The 26,851-nt window shown below is 34.3% G+C and overlaps 2 protein-coding genes across 4 annotated transcripts in view; one reads left to right on the forward strand and one right to left on the reverse strand.

Moving 5' to 3' along the window:
* The window catches only part of Schip1 (Schwannomin interacting protein 1), a 279,853-nt gene that overhangs the window by 30,083 nt on the left and 222,919 nt on the right, over positions 1-26,851 (reverse strand). For all 3 annotated transcript variants that reach the window (XM_074173834.1, XM_074173832.1, XM_074173833.1), the window contains exon 6: positions 23,113-23,210. In XM_074173834.1, the coding sequence (XP_074029935.1) occupies positions 23,113-23,210 (98 nt within the window). The remainder of the gene's footprint in view (positions 1-23,112; positions 23,211-26,851) is intronic.
* On the forward strand, positions 7,542-9,956 carry LOC111502033 (uncharacterized). Its single transcript, XM_023155995.2, has 6 exons — positions 7,542-7,982; positions 8,171-8,434; positions 8,585-8,656; positions 8,788-8,856; positions 9,507-9,602; positions 9,667-9,956. Exons 1-6 carry the CDS (start codon positions 7,842-7,844, stop codon positions 9,952-9,954), a joined length of 930 nt encoding a protein of 309 aa, XP_023011763.2. The 5' UTR covers positions 7,542-7,841; the 3' UTR covers positions 9,955-9,956.

Raw genomic sequence — 26,851 nt, forward strand, 5'->3', positions numbered from 1 at the left:
CTAATACGCATTCAGACAACATTTTCTTGACTCGGTATCCGCGTGTGCAATAAGAAAAAATTATACTACAGCCAGTTAACACACAGACACTTTTGTAAACGTTTTTTGCGTCTAAAACAACGCCGAATCGAACCCTCTACATACTTCATAAAACCGCTTTTTCGGATTTTTTCTGGCGGAAGTCGTTATCTACAATGATTAGCATTTCAGGCGTAAGACCGAACTGGAACTTAGGAGTTAGTCGGATAGCAAGTACCTCAACGTGCAATTATCACCTGAGCGATAAACAAACAACTCGCTGATTAGGTGTTATCAAGGATGATAATGATGTTGTTTCCAATTTGGATGCGTTGATGATTCGTATTGTTCACAAGTCCCTATAAGTCTTGTAATGGATAGTTTACGAGGTGAAATCTCAAATATTCCGTAAGTTTAGAACAAAATTTTAAAGTGGATTTTTTACATTTCATTAGGTGAATTTGAAGAATCAATGTGGGTGTACCTACGAGAACAGTACTTGGTCCGATCCTTTATCTTGCCTACATAAACGCAAGAACACACATGAATAAATTTGACGATCATATGATGGGTCTAGTTATTGAGATGGGAAAAAAAGTACCATATGTAATATAAAGGATGAGACTACAGTCTTTAGCATTATCCATAATGATATTGTATAATAGCATGGGGCGATAAATTGGATAGGGCTTTTGTGGCCGAGATTTCCAGTGGAATTGCAGCTCCAAACTACGACAGCTTTCAAACCCGAATGGAGATAGTAACACTAATAGCATGGGATGTTAATAGCTTACAAATAGCACATAACTCAATTTTGAGAATGAAAAAAAATACGTTTTTAGCGGATCATCTATAGCAAAGGACTAATTTACTTATCGTATGATTATTAAATAGTTATACGAGTGTCTAGTATGGATGTTCTCGAACTTTAACAACTATGTAACTCATACAACAGTGAGACCTAGAGCAGTTGAGAATTTAAGTATTAAAATACCACTTTATAAGAAAAGCCATACACAAAGATTCGTGTTCTGTTATGGTCCAACATTGTACAACCTACTCCCATTAGAATTGAAAACGGCGAAAAAAATTATTAAATTCAAATATGCACTCTAGCGATTCATAATCGAAAACTCAAAAAAATTAACATATACTGAAAAAAGAAATAAATTTCCTACATAGAATAACAATTCCTATACCATCTGTATCTTTTCTTATACAAGCATATACTCAACTTATATCTACTTGTTTTTCTTTTCCCTATGAGTTTTGAATTTTATTTTTAGTAATTGTATTACTATATAGGTTGGGGTTTTCATACATATGATTGTACATATATAACTCTTATCTGAATGAGTAATACACCACACTTAAGGCATTCCAATGCCTAGGAGGAAGTTACTCATTAAAGATAATTGAAATCTAACGATTATGTATATTATCTTGAAAATAAATTTGATTTGATTTGAAATGATTAATTCGGTATATCCATGAGAAAAACCCTGCGTGTCTTAGAGATATTAATTATATTTAGAGGAAAAATTAGAAACGATTGAATTCCGTAGATGAAGTATATTGAGAATATTAGATATCTCACTTGAGATATGCATTTTGTATTTCTGCCGCAAAATCAAACTGTTCATTATTTATGAAAAGTCAAACCACGATAATCAGGTAAACAACTTCTTATCAAAACCTTTGAAATGTGTGTCTGACTTATAAGAAATGTAGCCCGAAAGTTTCTCAGAGGTTTTCAAAGTGTAATATTCAACAAAAACAAATGAAAATCTTCATCTCGTGGCAACGCTTTACGATCATAAACAGCTAAATAACTAAATTCTCTAGAAATGTCAATTCATAAACAGGATTCATGAAACTAATTTTACAAAAGTTAGTTATATCTATGCCTAAGTTCGAACTCTGAACTAATCTACATTCGGCACTAGTCTGTCTGATACTGATATCCGAAACGGTCTGTGGATATAACCTATTCGAACGCTCCAAAATATTTTTCGGATCCCATTCGATTGCGTTCTTGAGCGATCTTCGTATATCAGAGACTTGGTACCCATGTTTGAAAGTACCAATGTGATGGCACGATACAGAAGTCAGATGGCAAATTTCAGAGATAGTTCATCGGGTTTTCAATGGCGGGCATTGGCTCCCTCGTCAAGTTACTCCGTCCCGAATAATTTGTTTGCTTCATTCAGATATAACCATTTGGAATAAACATTAACATCGCATCGATGTAATTTTGATGATCAGTGAGTGATTTGCTTTTTGGCGAACAGACTGAGTCGTTTATTCAGAGATGGTTTGATTTTCTCCTCCTACACAGCTGGCAGAGTTTGATGTCACTGTGTCATTGATTGAACTACTGTTTGCTGCTTTTCGCGTGTGGTTATGAGCTTCGGTTATGACATTGTGAGCAAATTCAGCTATAGGGTGTCTGCTTCCACAATGAAACTGCTGGATAAGGGTATTACATGATCCCTCATGGTGCTGTTATTTGCTAATCGGTTGACATCCCAACGATGGCTTTATCCTAAGGTGTGTATAATGTATTTCCATGCTGAGAGGATATATGACTCTGAGCCCATCTATTGTCACTAACGTAACTTTCGAAATACTGGGGTCCTTTTCATCGTAGAAAGCCTTGTTTGCTTTGTCGTCTTGGATCACCTTTCCTTAGCTACTCGTGGGACCGTTTGTGGATCCTTAAGTTACCAAAGAATCCGTCTCTAAATATACAAAGAAAATGGTAGCCGACTAAACAACTCTAACAGCAGCAGATCGCGAGTAAGATCTTCTTAGTTCCCCAATTGCTTTTAAGTTCTCCCTATCCTTCCAACAAATCTAGCAGGAGAGATGGTGAAGCGATTGAGTCGTCTTCTCAAGAGCAGTTCTGCGTAGCCAAATCAAATATATCGTCAGGTATGGCTGACTTACAGATATGATCCTTGTGTGAAGGTGGTTGCGCGCTTCTAGGTGGGAATCTTGCTCATTATTCGACATCCTCAATATCGACAAATCAACTGAAATATCTGCGGTATGCCATTATAGCTGAGGATATACTGAAATATGGTCTATAAATACTACTCCATATCTGCACATTCTGGCCTTGATGGCTAAAAATTACCTGTAAGAATTAGGAGAGCGTCTCCTAGCTGGTAGTTGTGGTTAGTACCCTGTACATGGGAGAACACCTTCATGAAATGCGTCTCAGAAGACTTATTTTTCAAGCCACACATCTGACGAAGGTAGTCGCAGACTGCCTGAAGCATGGTCTGTCAACCTTGGTTTGGGTTGTCCCTGCCTCGCTGCAAACCGAATCGCATTTTTGAATGTTTGGCGAAGTCTCACTTTCACCAGCTGACCAGAAAGGTCACTTAGCAAATAAGGTTTAAAGCTGGACTATTCGTTTGAATTTGAATATGCCTTCGCGGTTCCAGTAGAGGATCGAATATTCCCACTCGCCATGTACCTACCCTATCTAATATTATCAAGTGCGTTTTTATACTGCAGTTTTCCAACATCTAGTACAACGTTCATGGTCGGATTTCAACATAGTATCAGGACTTGCTGCATCTCGGTGTCCTTTAACCTGCCGGAGAATACTGGCACTCCAGTCTGCTGTACAAAATTTTAAGGATTTTTGAATTAATTAGTATGGAGATATCTGCTTTCATCTCCTGCAAGGTCTCATGTGGTTGTTTGTATCGGCTACTGAGTTGTCACTGGTATACCTGCTTCAAGTATCGTTGTCCATATCGGATTTTCAGAGCTTCCACATTTTTGCTGCTCTTTGGAACGTTATTGAGTATTTCCAGTGCCTGACTTCATATTGCTATTACTAGTGCAGTAGCCTCTTCCTTCTTCTTTGTTGGTTGTAACTAGTGCAGTTTTCTCGAACGGTACATAACCTTCGAAAGTTGGAGGTTCCAGAATTTGATTTTTTGATATCCTTGAGGTCCCGATCGACTCTGTTGAAGGTATGCCGGTCAAATCACATGTGGGTGTAGTCGAATTGGTCTTTTAATTTGTTCACTTATTTCTTCGATTTTTCATTTATAACTTTTCTGATCTGTTCTTCATCATTTTTCATCCATTCCATGACTATCGTTCTTGCCCAACTCATTTTGCCATAACTTTACTCTATACCTGTTGAGGAGCATATAAATACTGGCCCCGAACACCTAGAACTGAACAAAGGCAGATAACGACCTCGTCGTTGAGTCATGTAACTTCAGTTTCAATTGGTTTTTAAAAATGGCTATATCTATGGAGGCAGCTATATCTACCTGCGTGACATCCGGGTCCAGGAAATAATACAAATACGCAGGTTATCGAGTATCTTCTTGATATAGATACAGAAGTTATTAATCGGACATAGCACTCGAGACAGTGGCAAGATGATAGCAGTCTGCTAACGAAAGCGCTCGCCGCATATAATAATTACAATTTATTAAATCCTCAAATCTTTTTTGTGAACAATTGTTACCATATATATATACAAAGAGAGATTTTATCGAGTGGGTATGATATAAAAATCAAAAATGAAACAATTAGTGGACACAACACTCCAAAAAGGGGGGAAACCGCGGACACGTGTTTCTGGCTATTGGCCTCATCAGCGCGGTGCAGCCAAGTGTAAAGACGGGCAACACTTGTTTGCCGAAAGTAGGAAACAACACAAACGCACTTAGTTAACAACAGGAGCCAACCGCACATTTGTGGTTCCAGTTAGAAGACCTAGAATTCCCAGACTACATCTAACACGACCACGCAGGCCGCTAGAGCTACCTGCGTGACATCCGGGTCCATGATATAAATACAAATGAAGATTTTATCGAGTGGGCATGATATAAATCAAAAATGAAACAATTCGTGGACACAACACTCCAAAAAACCGCAGACACGTGTTTCTGGCTATTGGCCTCATCAGCGCGGTGCAGCCATGTGTAAAGATGGGCAACACTTTTGCCGAAATCAGGAAACAACACATCTTTAGCCAGAAACACTTGTCCGCGGTTTGCTCCACTTTTTGGAGTGTGGTGTCCACGAATTGTTTCATTTTTGATTTATATCATACCCACTCGATAAAATCTTCATTTGTATTTATATCATGGACCCGGATGTCACACAGGTAGCTCTAGCGGCCTGCGAGGTCGTGTTAGATGTAGCCTGGGAATTCTAGGTCTTCTAACTGGAACCACAAATGTGCGGTTGGCTCCTGTTGTTAACTAAGTGCGTTTGTGTTGTTTCCTACTTTCGGCAAACAAGTATTGCCCGTCTTTACATCATATATATATATATATATATATATATATATATATATATATATATATATATATATATATATATATGATGAGCTGTTTTCTCGGGTTTCGCTCCGTGTTCTGTGTATTTTCTCCCCCATAAGGATTATTTTCACAACGTTTCGGCAAAGTCTCATTTGCCATCTTCTGGTGATGTCTGGTTTTTTTCAACTAGACTGATTAATTCGAACTCTGTGTCTCAATTTATAGGGATGGATGGTTCCCTTTACCTGCGTTGCTGCCACTACCTGTGTTTGCTCGACTACCTGTTTTGGTTTTATTACCTGAGCTGCCTCTCCTGTCTCTGTTATTGTACCTGTATTGTCATGTACCGAGTTTTGCCTCTGGAGTTGAGCAGTCTGATTGCTTGTGCGAAGTGATAAAACGGATCTCCATGTTGATAGTAATCTTTGCGCATCATCCCTCTTGTTCATATTATTAGGTCGTTTTTCAATTTCGATTGCCTCTCTGATTGTTCGTGAGTAAAAGTTTTCGTTGCTTGCTAGCATTTTTGTGTTGTCGAAATTGATGTTATGTCCTGTTTGAAGTACGTGTTGGAAGAGAGAAGACGTGGTGACTTTTCCCTTCACTGCTAGTTTGTGTTCATCTTTGCGAATGTTGATTCGTCTGTTGGTCTGGCCGATGTAAGTCCTGTCACAATCATGGCATGGTACTTCATAACTCGTTGTGATTCCAGTGGTATCTGATCCTTGGGATTACGAAGCATGGACCTTATTGTTCGTTCTGGTACGAACGAAGTTGATATGTTATGTCGGTGAAGAATTCTGCTGATTTTATCTGTTGTTCCTGCAATATATGGTAGTGTGGTTGTTATGACCGGTGTATCTCGAGTTTTTTGTTGTTTCCGTGTGATCTTGGCAGCCGCTTTTATACTTCTTTCTGAGTAGTTATTCATTTGTAGAGTTGTTTCGATGGTGTTCAACTCTTGTTGTCTGTGATCGTTGTCTGCCAGCCTCCTCGAACGTGTAATGAGTGTTTTTGCCACCGCGTGAATTTGTTTTGGGTGGTGGTGTGAATTTGCGTTTAGGTACCTGTTCGTATGTGTTGGCTTTCGATATACCGTGTGACCTAATGTTCCGTCTGGCTTTTTCATAATCAGTACATCGAGAAATGCGAGCTGGTTGCCTTCTTCAACTTCTTTCGTAAATTTAATGCGTGAGAATCTTCGAGTTAACATATATATATATATATATATATATATATATATATATATATATATATATATATATATATATATATATATATATATATGAAAATATAAAAAACTAGTAGTACTCTTAATTATAATACAATAATAAACCGCTGCCAGCACATGCTGTATTTCTTTGGAGATAACTTTAACGAATTTATATCATTTGTTGTAATTGAAATCGACGTCAATTTAGATTAATGTACAAACGAATAAAACTAACAGGTTTTTTAACCAACATGATTGATTTATTAATGGACGTTTTATTTATTACTTTTAATTGGAATGATTATATTGGCCCAGACACTCAATGAAGAAGGACAGTATACTGTTCATAAATTATGAATTATTGGAATTCCAACATACCAAAAAAATCCTTGAGCTCAGTCATTTCAGAGGATTGAAACAATTATTTATGATTTCTTTCTTTGGAAATTTATATTAGATATATTTTATAATAAATGTTTTTTATCGGTTGGCAATGAAATGACAGAGCTACTCTGCCAATGGAAAACATCAAATTTAAACTAACTACAATTAGGAAAGCATTAGTTTCTACAGGAAACTGATGTTTTATATATATATATATATATATATATATATATATATATATATATATATATATATATATATATATATATATATATATATATATATATATTGAAATGATTCTTATAGTTCAAAAAATGAATAGATACTCCAATATTAACTGAGAATGAAGGTAGTTTCAGAGTTTTATCATGCTTGAACATTTCGATAGACTTGAATAGTAAATATTGCAAATGAGCATTTTGTGATAATAGACTTTGTTATGGGTTTCACAAAACCATTATATTGTTTTTCAAACATGAATATTTTAAGAGTTACTACTATCTACAGTTTTGTCTACGTTTCAACTGTTCTACTGATCGATTCTCTCACCATTATTTGAGACGGCTTTTTATGACCATTAAATCCCTTGTGTCTCATGAAATCTTTCTTTAATTTGACCTAACGGCCGATTTCATAATCAATATCTAAAGTCCACTTTACCGAAAGGAGACTTTACACTAAAGTCCCCTTTAAAGTAGCTGTTGCCGTCATTTGGTTTCATAATTAATATTAAAGTGCCCTTTCCATAAAGTATCTTTTAAGTAATTTTTAAGATGTTGGTCAACCTGGAATTCATGGATTTTGACAAGATTTGTCATATTTGACGAGTATTTAAGTTCAGTGTTTGAATAAGTAAGGTTAAGAGTTGTGGTGTTTGATGTTTTTGTTATTTGTATTTGTGAGGACGATTGATTTGGACTGAAATGGAAATGGTAAATAATAATAAGAAAGTTCGCTCGTCAAATTTTTCTCGGGAGGAAGAAATGAATTTAATACAAGAAATTGAAAAATTCAAGCATATTTTAGAATGCAAAACTACTAATAAAGTAACGAATGCAGAAAAGGTATGTATTACAAGTACAAGCAATTTTTTGTGTGTATTTTATTTATTGTAGAATACATGTTAATGTAATCATAACCCTAATTTTACTTCATCAAGGGTGAAGGGTGTGAGCTTGAAATAATAAATTAAAACTATATATATCTATGTAGTTAGATACCTCAATATTAATAAATTTAAATATGATTTTAGGAAGAGGCATGGCGCAAAGTACTTTCCAGCTTCAACTCCAGAAATATACAAGTGAGAAGTATATCTCAGATTAAAGCAAAATTTGATAATCTGAAAACAAAAGCTAGAAAGGATGTGGCGAAACAAAAATCATATATGACGGGAACAGGGGGTGGTCCCGCAATAAAAATTGATTTAGATCCTGTAACAGAAGCAACCCTAAATATAATAAATATGAAAACGGTGGTGGGTTTGAATAACAGCTTGGATAGCGATTTCATAAATGTAATTACATTTTTTTATAACCAAATCATTTTGTTTTAACAGTTACCAAACTAAAATTTGGTTAATGGTTAAAAACATTATTTCTTTCATGATTTTATCTGTATTGGTTAGGGCAATAAAATTAAATATTAATTGTATGTGGTATTATAGGATCTTGGAATGGATGCATCATCTTCAGTTTTAAAGGAAGAACTTCTAAAAGAATATCCTCAACAATTTGTTGTAAGTAAATAAACCGTTTTTTAAATGATAATATATTAGCAACCTGTTAATAGTTGTCAAGATAAATTTGTTATTTTTTGTCTTGGGAACATACTTGTATAATATTAATTATTCTGAATATATTGTTACAGGATTCAGAAATGACAATAATTGCAGCAGGAGAAGCCAAAGATGAAATGTCAGAGATTTCTACGCAATCAGTAAGTTATAGATTTTTTTCACTACTAATCCATAGTTCGGAAAGACCTTTTATTTTGAATTGAAGGGTTTATATTTTTAGGAGTGATTAATTTTTGGGAAAGAAATTTTTTGGCTTTCTACTACTTCTTCTTGATACAAAAATTATGTGGGAATCTTCCAAAGAAAGGAAAGAAGTAATCAATTTGAAAATAAGTAACTCTATACATGGATGTGTACATCATGCAAAGAAACATCTTTCAGATAATAACTGGAAGGAAGTCCTCCTGAAACAGCTATTTTCATATAAACATTGAATTACATTACAAAGTATCTTCTGTATAATTCAGTATTCAGTATTGTTTCGAAAGAATTTTTTTCTGTCGTGTAATTCAATGTTCATATGAAAGTAGCTGTTTCAGGAGGGCTTCCTTCCAGTATGTGTCTGAAAATTGTTTCTTCGCATGATCTACACATCTATGTATAGAGTTACTTATTTTCAAATTGATTACTTCCTTCCTTTCTTTCGAAGATACCTACATTTTTTTTTGTATCAAGATGGAGAAGTAGAAAGCCAAAAACTTTTTTTCCCAAACCTTTTAATTTGTTATGCTGATTAAAGCTAATATTTAAGTTAGGACCTCAAAAAATGTAATAGTACATTTGCTTTTAGATAGTACCTGAATTTACTGAAGAAATTGTATTGGAGGAGAACCAGATATCACCTCCTACATCAGTGACACCCTCAGGGAGCATGTCTAGTAAAAAAGTGAGTTTTGAATTGTGTGTGGTACAGTTGTAATTTTTATTATATAACTCTTGTCTGTTCCCAGCAAACGCATATTAAGAAAAAAATCGATTGGAGTAGTTATGCACCTAATAATTTAAAAAGAAAAGCCAACGGAAAACTACACCCAACCAAAATAAACCCGTTATATAATGCAAAAGAAGATTATTATAAAAAGAAAAAGGAGCTTCTTGAAAAAACGGTAGAAGCAGAGGAGAAGGAGAGATCAAGGAGAAGGGAGAGAGAAGAAGAAGAACATTTAAAAAAAATGACTTTATTGGATTTAGAAATCAAATTAAAAGAAAAACAATTAAATAAATTAAATGTTTCATAAAACTGATTTTTAATTATTATTAGTATTTACAATCTAGCAAAATGTTCATTAATTATCAAATTCCTTATATTTTCTGCTATATTTGGATTATTTTCCATGGGGGGTAATACATCCTCATCGTCTTCCTCTATTTCATCTTCTTCAGTAAAGTTATCATTCATATCAATGGCAATGTTATGAAGAACTGCAGTTGCGACTATTACTGCCATTGTGGTCTCTAGTTTTAGTCTCATGCCAAACCTCAAAACGGGAAATCGTCTTTTCCATAAACCGTATTGACGCTCTACTACATTTCGAGTCCTTATTATAGACTCATTGTATAAATTTTCAGCAGGTGTTCTAGTTTGTTGTAACTTAGTCATAAGATATGGCTTTAGAGAATATCCACTGTCACCAATTAGCATATACTGACCAAATACACCATTTTCAAATTTTTGCTTTAAACTGCTATTATTAAAAATTGTTTGGTCATGCACCGATCCTGGCCATCTCACAACAATATCTCTTATTTTCAATTTAGCATCGCTTACTGTCTGAACATTTAATGCAAAATAAGATTTTCTACATCTGAATATTTCTGCATCATTTCCACCGGGAGAATCAATTTTAACTAATGTGCAATCAATTGCTCCAATGGTCTTGGGAAATGAAGCTATTTCATAAAATTTTTCAACTGCTTCTTCCAATTCCCTTTTATTTTCATACATGCGAATGTGTTGTCGGGCTAGTGAGGCAATAGCAATAGACACCTTTTTGATAATCCTGCTAGCTGAACTTCTAGACACTCCCATAAAATCTGATACGATTATTTGCATATTTCCTGATGCGTAGAATCTTAAAGTCAACAATAATTGTTGTAATGGTGTAATGCACCCACCTCTAAAAAATAAATAAATTTTTTTATAATTCTGTTAATAATACAAATTTTACAACTTACTTATTAGTAGGTAACTGAATTTGTTCTTTTATTTCATCTAGTAGATACAAAACAGTTTGTTTTTTTAAGCGAAAACGTTGGTAAAAGTCAAGCTCATCATATTTTTCGAAGCAGTCTGTTCTTTTCCTATACACTTTTGGTCTTCTAGTATAAATAAATTCTTCATCAGATGAACTTGAGCTAGACGTTTCAAAATTATTCATATTTTTATGATTATTATGGCTAAACGAACACAAAACTAGCAAACGTAGCGAGTAGCACAACAAATAACAATTATTAAAATTGAGGTTATGTTGTAGTTAAATGACACTTTAGCGAGTTGAAGTAGAGAAATCGACACTTTAACTTTGAAGGACGTTTTTGGCTTAAAGGACACTTTAACTTGGTTATGAAATCAAAAATATTTATTAAAGTATCATTTAAAGTTAAAGTAACCTTTATGTTTCTTTATGAAATCGGCCGTAAATTTATGTCATTTAAAAGTAAAGAAATAATGAATATTTTATCAACCTTGGAATTTTAGAGAAAAACAAATTTGTAAGGAGACTGAAAAATCATTCCTTACTATAGATTTACTAACACTATTCGAAAAACTGATTCTTTGGCAACTGAACCGCAACTGAATCAGGAAAAAATCAAGAGTTCCATTGGAGTGATCACAGAGAACTTGAACTTTCGGTATTTAGGTGTTGAAGTAGCTCGTAATTTACTTACAATTACAAAATTACCAGTCATTATGAAGGTCATGTTTCTTCAAGCTTATTAAATTCTTGTTGATAACTAAAGCTGTTAAATGAAAATACTATTAGTGGGTGCCAAATTAGATTCCTTTTTTCAAGCGATTCAAAAATTGAGTAATTTTTTGAGTATTCATATTGACAAAAGACAAGAGCTGATTGGGAATATTATCTGATATATTTATGAGGTTGATACACACTGGATGAAAATACGTGTTGAAAAGTACATGCTGAATAGTAATTTATTGAATGTCTGGAGTTTTGCTAACTTTTTTGGGAATATAAAGATTACATTATGACTGGATCCTCCGGGAGAAGTAAATATTAAGAGCAGATAGTTGCTGGTACACAGTTGCATCAAAAATACCTTCAGGTTCTGGTGAAGGTAATAATAATAACAATAATAATAATAGGTCTTTATTCCCAGAATGATACAATAAATAAATGTGGACATTTACTGAAACGAAAAAGGCTGAAGATCAATTGGTTGCATCGAAAGATGCAACCTCTGTTTTTCATCTTAGGTATTTTTAGTCGCAGACCCAGGCATATATATCAACCTGTCCAAGGACCTACATGACTGTTTTCAAGTGGAAATCTACGCTATTGAATTGTATGCGGAGAGATTGGTAGAATCCAACCTCCTACACAAGTCAATAAAAATATTCTCGGACAGTCAAGCGGCGTTGGAAGCTCTTGAATCCTTCCAAGCAACGTTTATATTGATAGCAAATTGCCAAAAAACTACTCTAGCCAATATGAAGACCTAACAAGATGTCTCTGGTCTGGATTCCTGACCATACTGGCCTGGAAGGCAATGAGGCTGCTGATCCCATTGCAAAGGAGGGTACTGTAAGCAGCTTCATCGGACCAGAACCTGTCATTGGTATCGCTTTAGGCTTTGCCGAACAAACATTGAACTGGTTGGCAAGAAGATTTACGAACTTCTGGCAATATCTTCCAAGGCGTTCATTCACCCTTCGAAGCTTGAAACCAAACAGTAGTTGGACTACAGTAGGAATGGACTACGATGTCTAACATGTCTTCTGACTGGTCACCGACGTCTGAATCATCATATGCAGAGACTGTCGGTTTTCAGAGTTTGGCAGAACCGCACTCTTACTATCTGATCTGAAAGATCACTCATCATATGAACTAATAATCGGCTTCGTCAAGAAGCTGCGTTGATTTGGTCGAGTTTGAATAGATATGAGCCACAATAGACTCTTACGGGTTGCGGTGGATGGTCGAATAGACCCACTCATTTTTGACCTAACCTCACCTAACCTAGAAAATTCCAGGATATGATTAAAGATGAACATCTGATTAACGATGAACATTCATTCAGTTGATAAACATGACCTTTTTAATATTTTCATACTAACGGAAGTTTGAATGTTTGTTGGAGGAATTTTCACGTTGTTGAAAGTAGGTCCTAGTTTTTTGGTTTTAACCTTAACGTGAAAAAGAATGAAAGATATATGAAAATATAAGGTCAGATTGGCCAGACTGTCGAGTCGAACATTTATTAAGAAACTCTGATGAAGTTGTTCAGGAGATGAAGAAAGCTTCATCTCTTGAAGGTGCCCACTTGGTTGGTGAAACGCGCGTCAAGAAGAGTATTGCATTTCTGGTAATTGGGAAAGGTGCTTGTTTTGGATTCATTCTCCGCCAGAAGTTCCAGATCAACCTTTTGAAAAATATTGTATATTGAATCTGAAAAAAACATTTGTGTGTGACGTACAAATTCCTCCATAGTTTCTAATATTATTTATTCTTTCTCTTTCCGGAAATCCAAAAAGATATTTTCAAATATTAAGCTCGCCTACGATATTTTCACTTAATAAACAAGTGAATACATTGAAAATTATTTATCAATCTTCATCATAAGCTTCTACTTGAATTTGAAGCGCTTCGCAAAGAAAGAAATTTCAACCTCTCTCTCAGTCTGTAATAAATTCTTGTTTTGAAAGTTATTCAAGGAGTTGATGATTTTCCATCAGGCAATTTATCAAGGAAGTTTTGAATCTGAATCTTAGATTTCAAAAATTACTCACTTTACTTTTATTCGACTTGGGGATATCCATAGTTGAGAGTCCAACACAAAAATGAACCCAAAAGAAAAAAAATCACTACTTCCTTCACCTCACCCACTTTTTCCCCGAAGCAATGCGAAAAACCGGTCCCCGTCAACTAAACTTCCGAAAACTTTTCAAGAGAAATTCCGAGTTGCGAATCCAGTGACATCAGTGACGCGAAATAAACGAAAGTAAACAAATGCGTGCGTAGCTCGTTTCGACCCTATCCAGCCGTCTACAAGGTCTATTTTCGGTTTCAGGAGCGTTTTCATTAGGAACATTTTATTAGTGTAGGAGAGTGAGTGAATCAACATATGTATATGATCCGACGCTATTTGTCTGTTTGAACTGGATCGCATGCCCCCATGGGCGTACAAAACTTTGAAACTTTTGTTTGCTTTATTTTTTTGGAAGTTACATTTCCGATTGTTAGGTGAATTCATCCGATTACTGAAATTTTCAGGGGCGTATTATAATATATTTCTGCCGGTTGTTTAACAGGAGATGGATATTATGATTTAGAGTATAGGATAGAGAATAGGATTTAATACAGTTCAAATTCTATTCACAGTTTTACTAAATTCAATTCTAGGAATATACGTAAAGGACTCACAAATCATGAAACATTCAAATCAAACACTACAATACGAAATTTGTTGAATTATTTACCATAAATATATCAATACGCAAGGAGAGGCCTTGCCAATATTGTTGCAACTCAGTACTCGCTTTGCTTATTACGAGAGGATTTATCGCTGTTTCACCCAACCCTCATTCATTCAAATAATGAAATAACTCATTTAAAAACTTAATATAAAATGCTCAATACGCATCCGTGCAACGTTGCGTATTTGGAGATTGTTTTATATTTCTATATCCTGTAATCGTATGAATTTTAATGTCTATGAACTTGGAATATTGAAAGATGGAATTGTGAATACTATGTGTTTTTGTTTTAGAATACTGAAGTTGAGGTTGAAACATCTTTCAATTCATGTATTTGCTTGAATGAGTTTGAATTATTTCATGACTTTTTTCCATATTTGACAATATTGTCAATTTTAACATACACATGTATATACATATACATTCAATAATATTCTACAAATATTTAAATTCATTATGGGTTTTCATCGATGAATTAACTTTTTTGAATCGGTTTTTATCCATATTATTTATTCTCATTATTTAATTATCGGATACATCAGTAATTACTGTGGTTGATTGTAAGACCCAGACAATAGGCTTATAGTATGAGAAATAAAAACATATGTTTTCGAATGAAAATTAGAAAGATATCTAGAGCAAACTGCATCGATTGTTGTTTCTATTGTGAGGAACTCGACGCAATGTACCGAAAATTGCGTCAGCAGCAGCCGACACTGATCAACAGAAGCAGTCCGATACTGCTCCATGACAACGCCCATCCGTACGTTTCATTAATCACCGTCCTAAAATTAAACGAATTGAGCGTGGAAGTTCTGCATGCAGCATCCACCATACTCCCCATACTTCTCGCCAATCGACTACCTTCTTTTGAAGCACTAACTTTCTCACTGGTAGAACCTTTGCCAATCAGTACTAGGCATAAACGGCCTTCGTTGGTTTCATCGAATCCCGAGCTCACAATTTTGACGCTGACGGAACGAATCGACTTGTGTTACGTTGGCAAAAGTGCACTGATTCAAATGGCGATAATTTCGATTATACTGAATATGCATTCACTGACTCATAAAAACGGACAAAATTGTTGAAACATCCTTATACCTTCAACTTTTGACATACACTCATCTTATCTATATAACGTAACTCAATTGTCGTAATTGCCACTAAATCACTCCTATAGAAAAATTTTAGAGAACAACTGGAATAAATACACAAGGATTGTGGATTATGGAAGTTCTGGGTATTTGATATATGCAACCATATTTAAGAAGGTACTAGATCTAGATCAGGAGAAGATATAGAGGTCAAAAATCAAAACACTACAGCTTATTCTCAAGTCCCAACAGAATTTGTGGAATCTTCAGCGACGATTTGTACCAATCTATTGTACTAGAACATCGAAATGCAGAAATTGCAAAGGTTACGCGGTTACATGTTATATCTATTGGTAGCTGTCCTAAAAAGGGGCGATTTCAATTGAAACCTACTAAAATTTTGTGCCATACAATTACTTCGAATTGATTTTCAAGATATTACTGATATTTATGAAGAATACATTATAATAACTTGAAAAGACTACATTGTTTTAAGTTGAACCAATAGTTCAAAAGAAAAATCTTCCAAAGAAAGTCAAGCACAGCGTTATCACGATTGTGAAATCTGGATAACCTGTGAATGAATAATTGAAAACAATAAAGATTTCAAATTTTAAAAAGAAGTGCACCAAATGCATAATAATTCAGCGAAGCTCGTAGAAACGACCGATTATCACTTGACTCGGTTCATAAAGGTGAAACCTCTTTAACATTCAGCTTTTAGCAATAACTTCATGTCCGACACTTCCAAGTCGACACTCATATAAATTAAATTCATTTTTTTACAAAATTAACTACATTCGCCGCCTCTGAATGACTGACTGACTGATAATCCCAGCTGACACGAGATTTGTAGGTCATAGTTGATATCTGCAATTCTCTCTGTTATTATTTGTCCAATGACTAACAAATATCGTATTATTTTCACGATGATAGGTAATCAGTTTACCACGAGCTGATTCATGATTTCAAATTATAGAACTAATTAATACAGTTTATTGTATTTCATAGTGAAAATCATACAATAAACTGTATTAATTAGTTTTTAATATGGATTTTCATCAAGTATCGGCCAGTTCTATTCAATTTCAAATTATAATACTATAAAAGTAATGACTTATATATGACCCAAGTTCATCAGTATTGTTAGATAAAATATTCAAAATGACGTATTTAGGAAACACTTTATTGTTGAATTTTCAGAGTTTACAAACGCTGGTTTGTTACACAGATACGTTATTATGGATTTTCTTGAAATATAGGGTATTTCCATCACATATTTCAAATAAATTCTACAAAAACACATTGAATGTATGTAATGAGTACAAAATTAATATTTTCAAATGTAATATTTTTTCGCAATTTCTTGCTTGTAATTTTCAAAAAAGACAAAAAAGTATTTGGAAAAAAATTTTTGGTTTTCAACTTCTCCATCTTTATTCAAACAATCTGAGAAGTATTCGAAGGAAGAAAGCAATCAAGTTGAAAATAAACTCTTGACAAAGATGTGTAGATAGAAGTTACATTCAGGTACAAACTGGAAGAAAAAACTATTCCGAAAAGAATATTTTTACCCTACACAGTAGTTGTTTCGGGAAGGTATTTTCTTCCATGCACTTTGTTCTATACATAATCCACACATCTTTATAGAGAGTTAATTTTGAACTTAATTGCTTTCTTCCTTCATTTGGAAATTTTCAACATTTTTTCTATACATATGGAGAAGCAAAAGTTAAAAAGAATTTTTTCCAAAAACTAGCCCCTTCTAAATGATATACCACTTTCAATTCAAAGGAAGAAGTATTTATATTGAAAAGAGTCATTTGGAACTTGTCTTCCTCATAGATCTCTGAAGATGAATGAAAAAGTTGAATACTTATCAAGAAAATAATAATTTTGCTTTGAATCCTTTGTTTTTTTCCTATCATATTCAACTTATATAATTTTCTTATATTCATTACATATATTTGTCGTTCAATAGTGCTGAAAATCGTATATATAAAAATTGAAAACCAAGTTCGGACTTCAAAAAACTTAACAGATATGATTAGCTTTCTACAGAATTTTGAAATTTTTTGGAAAGTACAGGAAAAGGAAGGTTACTGTAAAAGTAATCAGTTTTTCCGCATCTAATTTCATCATCTACTAATTTCACTCATATGTAAATATTTCGATAAAAGGGTGTACACAATTAAAAAAGTATTTTTTGTTCCAAGTGATAGATTTTTGAGTTGTAACTGGTAACTTGGTGAGTTGTTATAAAATCAATAGCCTTCACAGTATTCCCTCAATTTGTGGGTCATAATCTCAAAAGCAAATGTATTTGGGAGAAAATGCTAATTTCAATGTCAAACTTTCGAACATCATGTATGATAAATGTGTGGAAGTGTGTAATATATGGTTTTCAAGTATCCTAAAAAATGGTAGTTGACTGGATTGAAATCGTGCTATCATGCAGGCCTATCCAACGATTCGAAAAGTTTTGTTTCGAAACATTTTGCACTATTCTTATTATGTTATGTGGTAGGGACCCATCATGTTGGAAATATATTTTTACAACATCAATATATGTTATAAAGAATCTGAGACCAATTAAATGTAGGTTATTCAGAACTGACTGAATGAGGTACCTACCCATAACGTAACTCATTTCCCAATGAAATACTCTATATATTTTTATTAGTTTCTTGTCGGACGATTCAGCGCTCCTCAAAATAGAAATAATTACTAGTGAAGTATGAAGTTCTGAATTCTTCTCCAAGAGCTTGCTGGACGATTTTGAGCAAAACTGAATTTATTGCATAAACTCATACCACTTTCAGGATTTAATAGCGAGCAATATAAACTTTGTGTTTATTTTGGTACCAGCCATTGAAATCCATGCACATCAATTTCAAGGACAGTTTACAATAGGCCCAGTTATTTATTTATAATTATGTCGATCGTGAAGTATTTCGGGGAAATTTACTTGTTTCGCTTGCGTCATGAACTATTTCTATGAAATTGCTTCTGAACATTTCATGACTAGTGAATGTCGGGAGGTGCCAGATTTTTAGGAATAAATCGAATGTTTTCATTTGTTATTTCTAGTTTATAATGGAATGTTTTTATGAATTTTACTAGTATTTAAATTGATAGGGGTATATTTTTGGGAGAGGTTTTAAATCTGTTTTTCCATTAACCAGCTGTCGCACCCCTACGAACGACAACCCTCAAAAGTCGAAACTTGTTCGAGCTGAAAAATAACGATGTCTTACCTTTTAACGTGTGATTCCTAACACGGGTTTGTTTTTGGGAAAGGAAGGGCTGTACAAGGGAGACTTTGTTGCAGGCAATGCAACAAAGGGACAGAGACAGCTCACCATGTGTTTTTTCTTATAATGCTATCCGGATTTGATACTGAAGAGCTGATAAGGCAAGTGTCTTACGGCGAAACATCGGGTGTCTACCGGTGAGGATGGTAGTGAAGAAAATAGCAAATATCTTTGCTATTTTCAGCTTTGTAGCATTGATTTTTGAAGAGTTATTGGGACCATTGAGAAAAATTACATTCAAAATATTGCTCACCTATGTTACTTTCATAGAAAATATTGTCAGAACACCAAAATATTTAATTTGAAAGGGTTATATTTTTAAGGAGTGACTACTATTTTCACTAGACGTTGTCAGACGTTTCAGTAGACAATAAAACGTTAGTTATGGTTAACGAGAAATAATGAAAATGTTACTATACAACAAACAGCAATTTTTATTTGATATAGTGTACATCAACAACAAAAAGTATATTTTCCTGAAAAATGAAAAATCCTTAGTAATTCATTTGTGATTAACCATGATTCTTGGTGAATGTTGAAGGTCGTATTTTCATTTCATCCAAATCTTCCGATTTGAAAGAAATGCAGAATCACTGCAGCCTCTAGGGATCATTGTAGTTTCCCCCATGTTTTTTTGACAATCATTTCTTGCATTGCCTGCAGCTGAGGTATCCGTTGTACAGCCCTATTTTGTTTAGATGTATTTTTAATGGACAGTGTCCAGTGAGTAGCTCTGTAGTTCTGAGCCGATACCTGCTTTGATGAAGCAGTTCTTCGGTTTTCTTCTCGGACTCTCCCTTCATGAATGTTTTTCTATGTGAGTTCCCGTGTGTGTTTTTTCAGTGCTGTTAATGTTTTCCAAAACTGGTTCCGTGCCAAAGATTCTGGTACCCCTCCACCTGGTTATATCCTATACATGGAGTATCCTGGCACCCAGTGCCAGGGCACTCAGGTCTGTTCCTGGCAAGGAAACCTGTTCTCCAGTTTTTTCAGTTCCTTACGGCATTCGTAGACCAGTCTAGTTGTCAATTTTCGATTCGGCAGTGCTGTCTCCGACCCGTGTTCGATTTTCGATCCGTCTGGATGCCCGGTATTCCTTCATTCTTCGCGTTCTTAGATTTCAACCGCGATGAGTTAGTTAAAAAAAGGTATCAGAAGAAATTTTTAAGTATATACGGCCGCTAATGTTCAAAGAAAACAAATCATGTCTGAGTTCAATATTAGAATGTGCTTCAAATCAGAGAAGACATCCATAACAGCCTTACAAAAACCAAGCTACCAAACTCAGATAGATGAAATTGAAACCCAGTTGAAAGTCCGTCTAGGCGAGCGTCAAAAAAAACGAGCGACAAATATTGAATCAGAAATAGTGGAGTGAATGTTTTGACCTACCAACATAACATGGTCCGGACCTGAAATCATCTACAGGGGGATACTAGTTTGAAAGGAGGTTTGAAGAAGCTGCCTACATATGGAGTTCTGCAACCGAATAATAAACCCGAAGTGATGGATAAAATATACATACACGTGTTATACATAAAGTTCGCGACATATGGAAGTTTTTTTTTAAGATATAATGAAAATTTGACTTCGAAGTTAGTTTGTGCCTAAAAAAATTTAGTAAAAAACAGCCTCTTGCCTTTTGTCATGTACTACTCTAAATCTGTCAAAGTTAACATTTATTTTTAAAATCTGTTTTTTTTGGAAAGTTCGAAAAACTCCAATTTTCCAATTTTATACCTTTGTTCGAAATTTTGACTCTCTAATGTTACTTTGAAGTTTTTTCAATCTTTGTTAATTTTTCGAATTTTTTGCTCTATCGATTCGAAGGAAACATGATTCAAATTTCATAATTTTGATGAATACGAAACTTCAATGTCATAGCTTGCCCAGAAAATTCCCACATTGGCCTGTTACCAAAAAAGAAATTAATACACCATTTTATTGTTCGGATTCGGATTTTCAATGTATGGACATTAATATGTCAGTAAACAAATAAACGTATTTCTCTTCATTTAAATTATACTCGTATTCCATTTTTTAGCAGATTTGTGTCCCATTAGCTGCATATTTTGATGCAGTTTACACGCAACAGTGTGACTATTGGATGTAAACTGTTAGATGTAGTTATCGAGCAAATAATAACGCTTCTTGAGTGAATTTCATGAATTTTTCATTCTTTATTTTCACCAAAATAACTATAACCAAATTCACAACAAAACATCATACCATTCATTGATTTATCTCAATAATCTCAAAAAGAACCCGAATTCATCATTCAGTATGCCGTCCTTCCCGCTCTACACAAATTATTGTCCTTTCATTTTTAATGAATAGGAGATTTATGTTAGCACAACACTCCCGAATGGTATTCTCTGAATTTTCTTTGTTTGCATATTATATGTGCTTATAAACTTTTTGTTTCAGATAACCGCATAGAAAAAAGTCCATGGGAGATAAGTCCGGTGATCTAGGTGACCATTAATCTTCCCAATCTCGTCCTATCACTTTGCCGATAAATATCTGACTAAGACACTTTCTCACTTCTACCGTTTGGTGGATCGCTGCTCCGTCAAGCTGATACCACAAATTTCGTCTAACTTAGAGGCAGATTATCCGAAACTTCAGACAACTGATTCATAATGAAATTTCTGTACATGTCTGTGTTCAAATTTTTTCTCAGCTTGGAACTAAAATGAAAATTCTACTTGAATATCGAAATCTCTTTTTTTAAGAATGTGTATGAAGTTTGACAAAATTCTTCTCACAGTTTCTCTGCCAACCCCTGTATCTTCACTAATACTCCTATTTGTTTTTCCATTTTCAAGAACGCACAAACAAACATTAAGTTGTTCTTCTTCATTATACTTTATTGAATTATGTGGTTTCTTGAAAAGATTGTTCACAGAGCCAGTTTCTTAAAAATTTTTCAATATCCTTCTCAAGGTACTGAAGTGAATATTTATTTCTTCCTGGATGTAGGTGATTGAAAATACAAGCAATATCACGATATGGCACATTCTCACCATATAAAAGAATGATTTCTTTCCACTTTGTCTTGTGTGGATAATGTACATAAAACTTATTTGTGAATTATAAATGTACGAAAATTTTTACACAAAACAAATCGATTCATTAAACGCAATAATTTGACATAAACCAAAACTAAAAATTTGTTTCAATAACCTAAGGGAAAATTTTATTTCGATTTGATCTATACTATTTACTTTCCGATATGTTGTATTAGTCTTGTAATGTTTAAAATCACGAAATTATACATCATGTTTAGTACAAATCGCTAGAACGACATTCTTTTGAATAGTTATGAAATAAGGATATAGAGAAATACATTTATTTGATTACTGACATATTAACGTCCGTAAATTGAAAATCTGTATCAGTTTAGCAATGAAATCAAAAACTAGATGAACTTTGCAACAAAGTCGAATTTCTGGAGGTGTATTTATTTATTTTTCTGACGGGTATTTTCTGGGCAAGATATGACATTGAAGTCTCGTATTCATCAAAATTATGAAATTTGAATCATGTTTCGTTTGAATCTATAGAGCGAAAGATTCGAAAAATGGAAAAAAAATGGAAAAAAGTCGAAGTGACAGTAGAGAGTCCAAATTTTGAGAAAGAGTATAATATTGGAAACCGAGCAACTTTTTTCTTTTTTGAAATTTCCAAAAAAAAACTGATTTTTTAAGTATTTTCAAAAAAACATCAAATTCTTCAGGTTTAGAATAGCACATGACAAAAGGAAAGACACTTTTCTTTACTCATTTTCCAAGCACAAACTGACTGCGAAGTAAAATTTGCATTATATCTATTAATAAAAAAAACTTCCATATGTCGCGAGCTTTATGTTTTTCACTGAATAATCGCGGTTTCTTTGAAATTTGTGCTCTTATACTTTTGAATTTTATAGTCGTACTTGATGGTTTCCCATTTTTTGAGATTTCATTTCCATTACTAACTGATTTGAATATTTAGGTCCTGCTATTTTTAATCCCTCATTCACTTTTTTCTTCTCACAGATTTATAATCATTATAGTCTTCCAAGGGCCCATTTAGGAATTAAATTTGAAACATCTTTTCTGTTTCACTCATATTTCGTTGACAGTGATCCATCAAAAGTAGCCAAGATGTTCAATAACAGCAAGGGGTTGATTTAGTAACTGTACCCGAACTCAACAAACAAAAACGTTCCAAGCCGCATAAAAAAACCCTCGTCATCTGCGAAGGCCTGCATCACATCGATTCTCGACACAGGAAAACACGAACATTCAATCACAAACAACGAAAGAAAGGCTATCAAAAACCACTTACCCGCCTTTCTTCTTCACGTGCAGCCCTCAGGTGGCATTCGATGGCTTCGAGGTCGATTTTGGGCATTGCCGTCTCGATGTTGTAAACGTCGAATCCGCCTTTTGAAATGAATAACGTAAATCAGTAAATATTCGTAGAAATGTATAAAAGATTACATTACATAACAAGAAGGTAGAGTTTATCATTACTACCAGAGCCTATCTTATTTGAGGGAGGATATGATAATGAAAATCTTTTGTTACTGTATTAAATAACAGTTTATAGATATGATACTCATTCAATAACAGTTAGTATTGAAATATGCACATGATTTCATGATATACTAGTTGTTGCCCGCGGCTTCTCCCGTTTAGAATTTGGATTGTCACATTAAGTTTCGTGACAGACCAGTTTATACAGTTACAATATTTTTTATCAACCCAAAACTTCAGGTTTTCAACTTCAAAACTGACGAAATTCAATACAATATTCAAACCTATATTTTTCTTCTTTGGGGGGTGGAAATTCCTAGTTTCCTTTCTTGATGCTTATTTACGCTATAAAAAGAACCTACCTGCATATTTCAAGATTCTAGGTTCAGTAGCTTCGGCTGTACGTTAATATAAGAGTGTCAATCAATCAATAGGTACCCACTTATACAATGTTGAATAGCATCAGCAAAAAAAATGAAATGAAATGATTAGAATGAAATACATTGGTAATCCTCTAATCCTACTCCTAAGAATATTATAAATGCATAACGTTTGTGAGAATGAATGAATGTGATGTATGTATTTACGTTTTTTACTTTTTCACGTCTAAACAGCTCAACGGATCCAAATGTAACTTGGTATATAGATAGATCATGACCAGAATAACACATATAGTAGGTTCCCACGGTAATGCGGGTAAAAGAGCGGGGAACCGCTAGTATTGTAGGTACCCATTGATTGACTGCTACTCTTATATTAACGTAAAGCCGAATCTACTGAACCTAGAATTTTGAAATATGCAGGTAGGTTCTTTGTATAGCGTGAATAAGCATCAAGAAAGGGAATCAGGAATTTTCACCCCCAAGAAAAAAAATAGGGGTTTAAATATTGTATTAAATTTCGTCAGTTTTGAAGTTGGAAACCTGAAGTTTTGGGTCGATAAAAATATTGTAACTATTTGTTTATTTGTGTATTAGTACAGATTTTTCTTCTTTTCGTGACAATAGCAACTTTGTGTTCTCTGCAATGTTTTAAACTCCCTGAGCTACTTAAAGATCATCATGGCTATCCTTAGTTCCGTTAGCCACGTAAAGTTGTCTTGTAACTAATCCGATTGAAAGTCGCGAAATATAAATTCCTAACACGTAACAAGAATAAACATATCAAAATCTTGGTATGTATGCTCTCACGACAGATGACTAACAGATAATTCGCTGTTTTCGGGCATGCCACATTATGCCTTCCACATTTTCAGATGATACGTCAGGCCCAAAAATCTACAGACCACAACTAATGAATCCGAGAACAGAAGTAATCTGTAAGATATATCTTCTGGAGATATGGTAGGCAGGGTTGCAGTCAATAAGCAATAAGCTATAATTGACCCAAGCCAAAAGTCGAATTGTAGATTCGGAGAATCGACACACCCCCTGACGACAGGTTCAGTTGTTCAATTTAAGCTTGCGTTGGAAAGTATATGGTGCGCAAAATACCGCCATTTTTTTACACACTTTATATTAGCTTCACCTGTATGTATGTATGTTTGTAACTCTCAAGCTCGGGATATGTATTTGACAGAATTACCAACATTATTGCTTGATCTATTCGCGGGCATATGGCGATGTACGTAACCTCTTTGATATATCGACATTATTGCTTGATCTATTCGCGGGCAGATGGCGCTGCCTCCTTGATATATAGACATTGTCGCTAGATCTATTCGTGAGAAGGTGGCGCTGTACGAAAATATCAATGGCCATTTTTCTAAACAATATACGGCTGATTGATCCCAAAGTTTAGATAAAATAAATATAGTTTGAAAAGGACAAAAAACAAGCTTTTATAGCATACGAAACTAAAAAGAAAAAATAAGTTTAAAAAACTAAAAAACACGATTTTAAAGAACATCGAACTAAAAAGTTATGAAATATTTTTTAAAAAAAGCTTAGAACAATAACGAACGAAAAATACTAATATTATTGTGAAAAAAGCGTGGGCGCTTTGTGCCATATTTTTTGTATATCAAACGCCCGTCGTTTTTTTCACAATAATACTAGTATTTTTCGTTCGTTATTGTTTTAAGCTTATTTAAAAAAATATTTTTGAATTTTTAGTTCGTGTTTTTTTGGTTTTTTAAACTATATTCTTTATTACCAACTCGGCTGAGAACTTTCTCAATCTTGGTTTACAAGTTTAGTGACCATAAATAAATGAGAGACTATGGATTTGGGCTATCCAAATTTAGTGTGATGGAATATACAGGGTGGGACACCGAAAACGAAACAGATCGAATATCTTCAAAACACATATGTTCTGAAAAAAATACGAAAACACGTCGATTTGTAATCCAAGGGGGACATCTTCCTATCATAACCTCGACTGTCATACCTCTTCCCCCACCACTCGGTGACTATCACCCAAACAATTTGAATAGGGAAAGTAGTGAGTGTGAAACATTATTAAAAAGGTAATTTCATGAGGAATTCAGCTATGTCAATTTTAGCTACCTAACTTTCGATTTTGGCGCCTTCTTGCAGAAAAAAAAGTGTTCCGTATTCCAAATTATGATACTTCATTCGCAAGCTAATTTGACATAAAAGCACATGTGTTGTGAACATAATGCAAAAACAAGTCAATTTCAAATCCAATCTTATCGTTATCTCAATTGTCATACTTCTGTCCCTACCCTTTGTTCACTCATACAATTTAATTAGGGAAAGTACTAAGGGTGAAACAGCATTGAAAAGGTAATTCCATAAGGAATTCAGACATGTGAGTGTTCGCTACTTAACTTTCCATTTTGGCGCTCTATTGCAGAAAAAACAACTGTTTCGTTTTTCAATTCACATTTTATTTGAAAGGTAATATGAACAATTCACGTAAAAAGGACAAAAATTGAAAAAACTACATAATTTGAAAATTGAACTTGAAAATAAAGCATTGGGCTATGTAGACGACTTAGTCAAGGTAAATACAATAATGTAGTTGAGTGATGCATGCTGCAGGCCCTAAATATTTTAACAAGATGGACCGAAGAAGAAGGGCTTAATATAAGCTCATCCAAATTGACTATAGTAGCATTCACCAAGAGGACTAAAACGGAGAGTCTCGGACCTCTAAAACTTCGAGGTGAAGAAATACAAGTGTCGGGGGAAGTTAAATATCTGGGAGTAATCCTAGATTCCAACACCTGGAACCAACACTTGGACAGGGTAAAGAGGAAAGTGGAGGTAGCACTGATGCTCGTCAGACGCACCTATGGAAAAACAAGGGGGCTAAAACCAGACATGGTATATTGGCAATACACGATGGTGGTTAAACCCATGATAACATAAGCATCTCTGGTCTGGTTGCCAAAGATGAAGCAGGTGACCGCCATCAACAAACAAGGCAAGGTGCAAGGACTTGCATGTTTGGGAATGACGGGAGCAACGAGAACTACCCCAACAGCTGCATTGGAGACACTTCTGAATCTACCTCCTTTACACTTTGTGATAATGGGGGAGGCCAGGATGGGCCAATTCAGACTGGAAAACTCACCGAACTAC

The sequence above is a fragment of the Leptinotarsa decemlineata genome, unplaced genomic scaffold, assembly GCF_025532065.1.
Source record: "Leptinotarsa decemlineata unplaced genomic scaffold, Ldec_3_MD MMD2_tig00000505_RagTag_RagTag, whole genome shotgun sequence".
NCBI classification, from domain to species: Eukaryota; Metazoa; Arthropoda; class Insecta; order Coleoptera; family Chrysomelidae; genus Leptinotarsa; species Leptinotarsa decemlineata.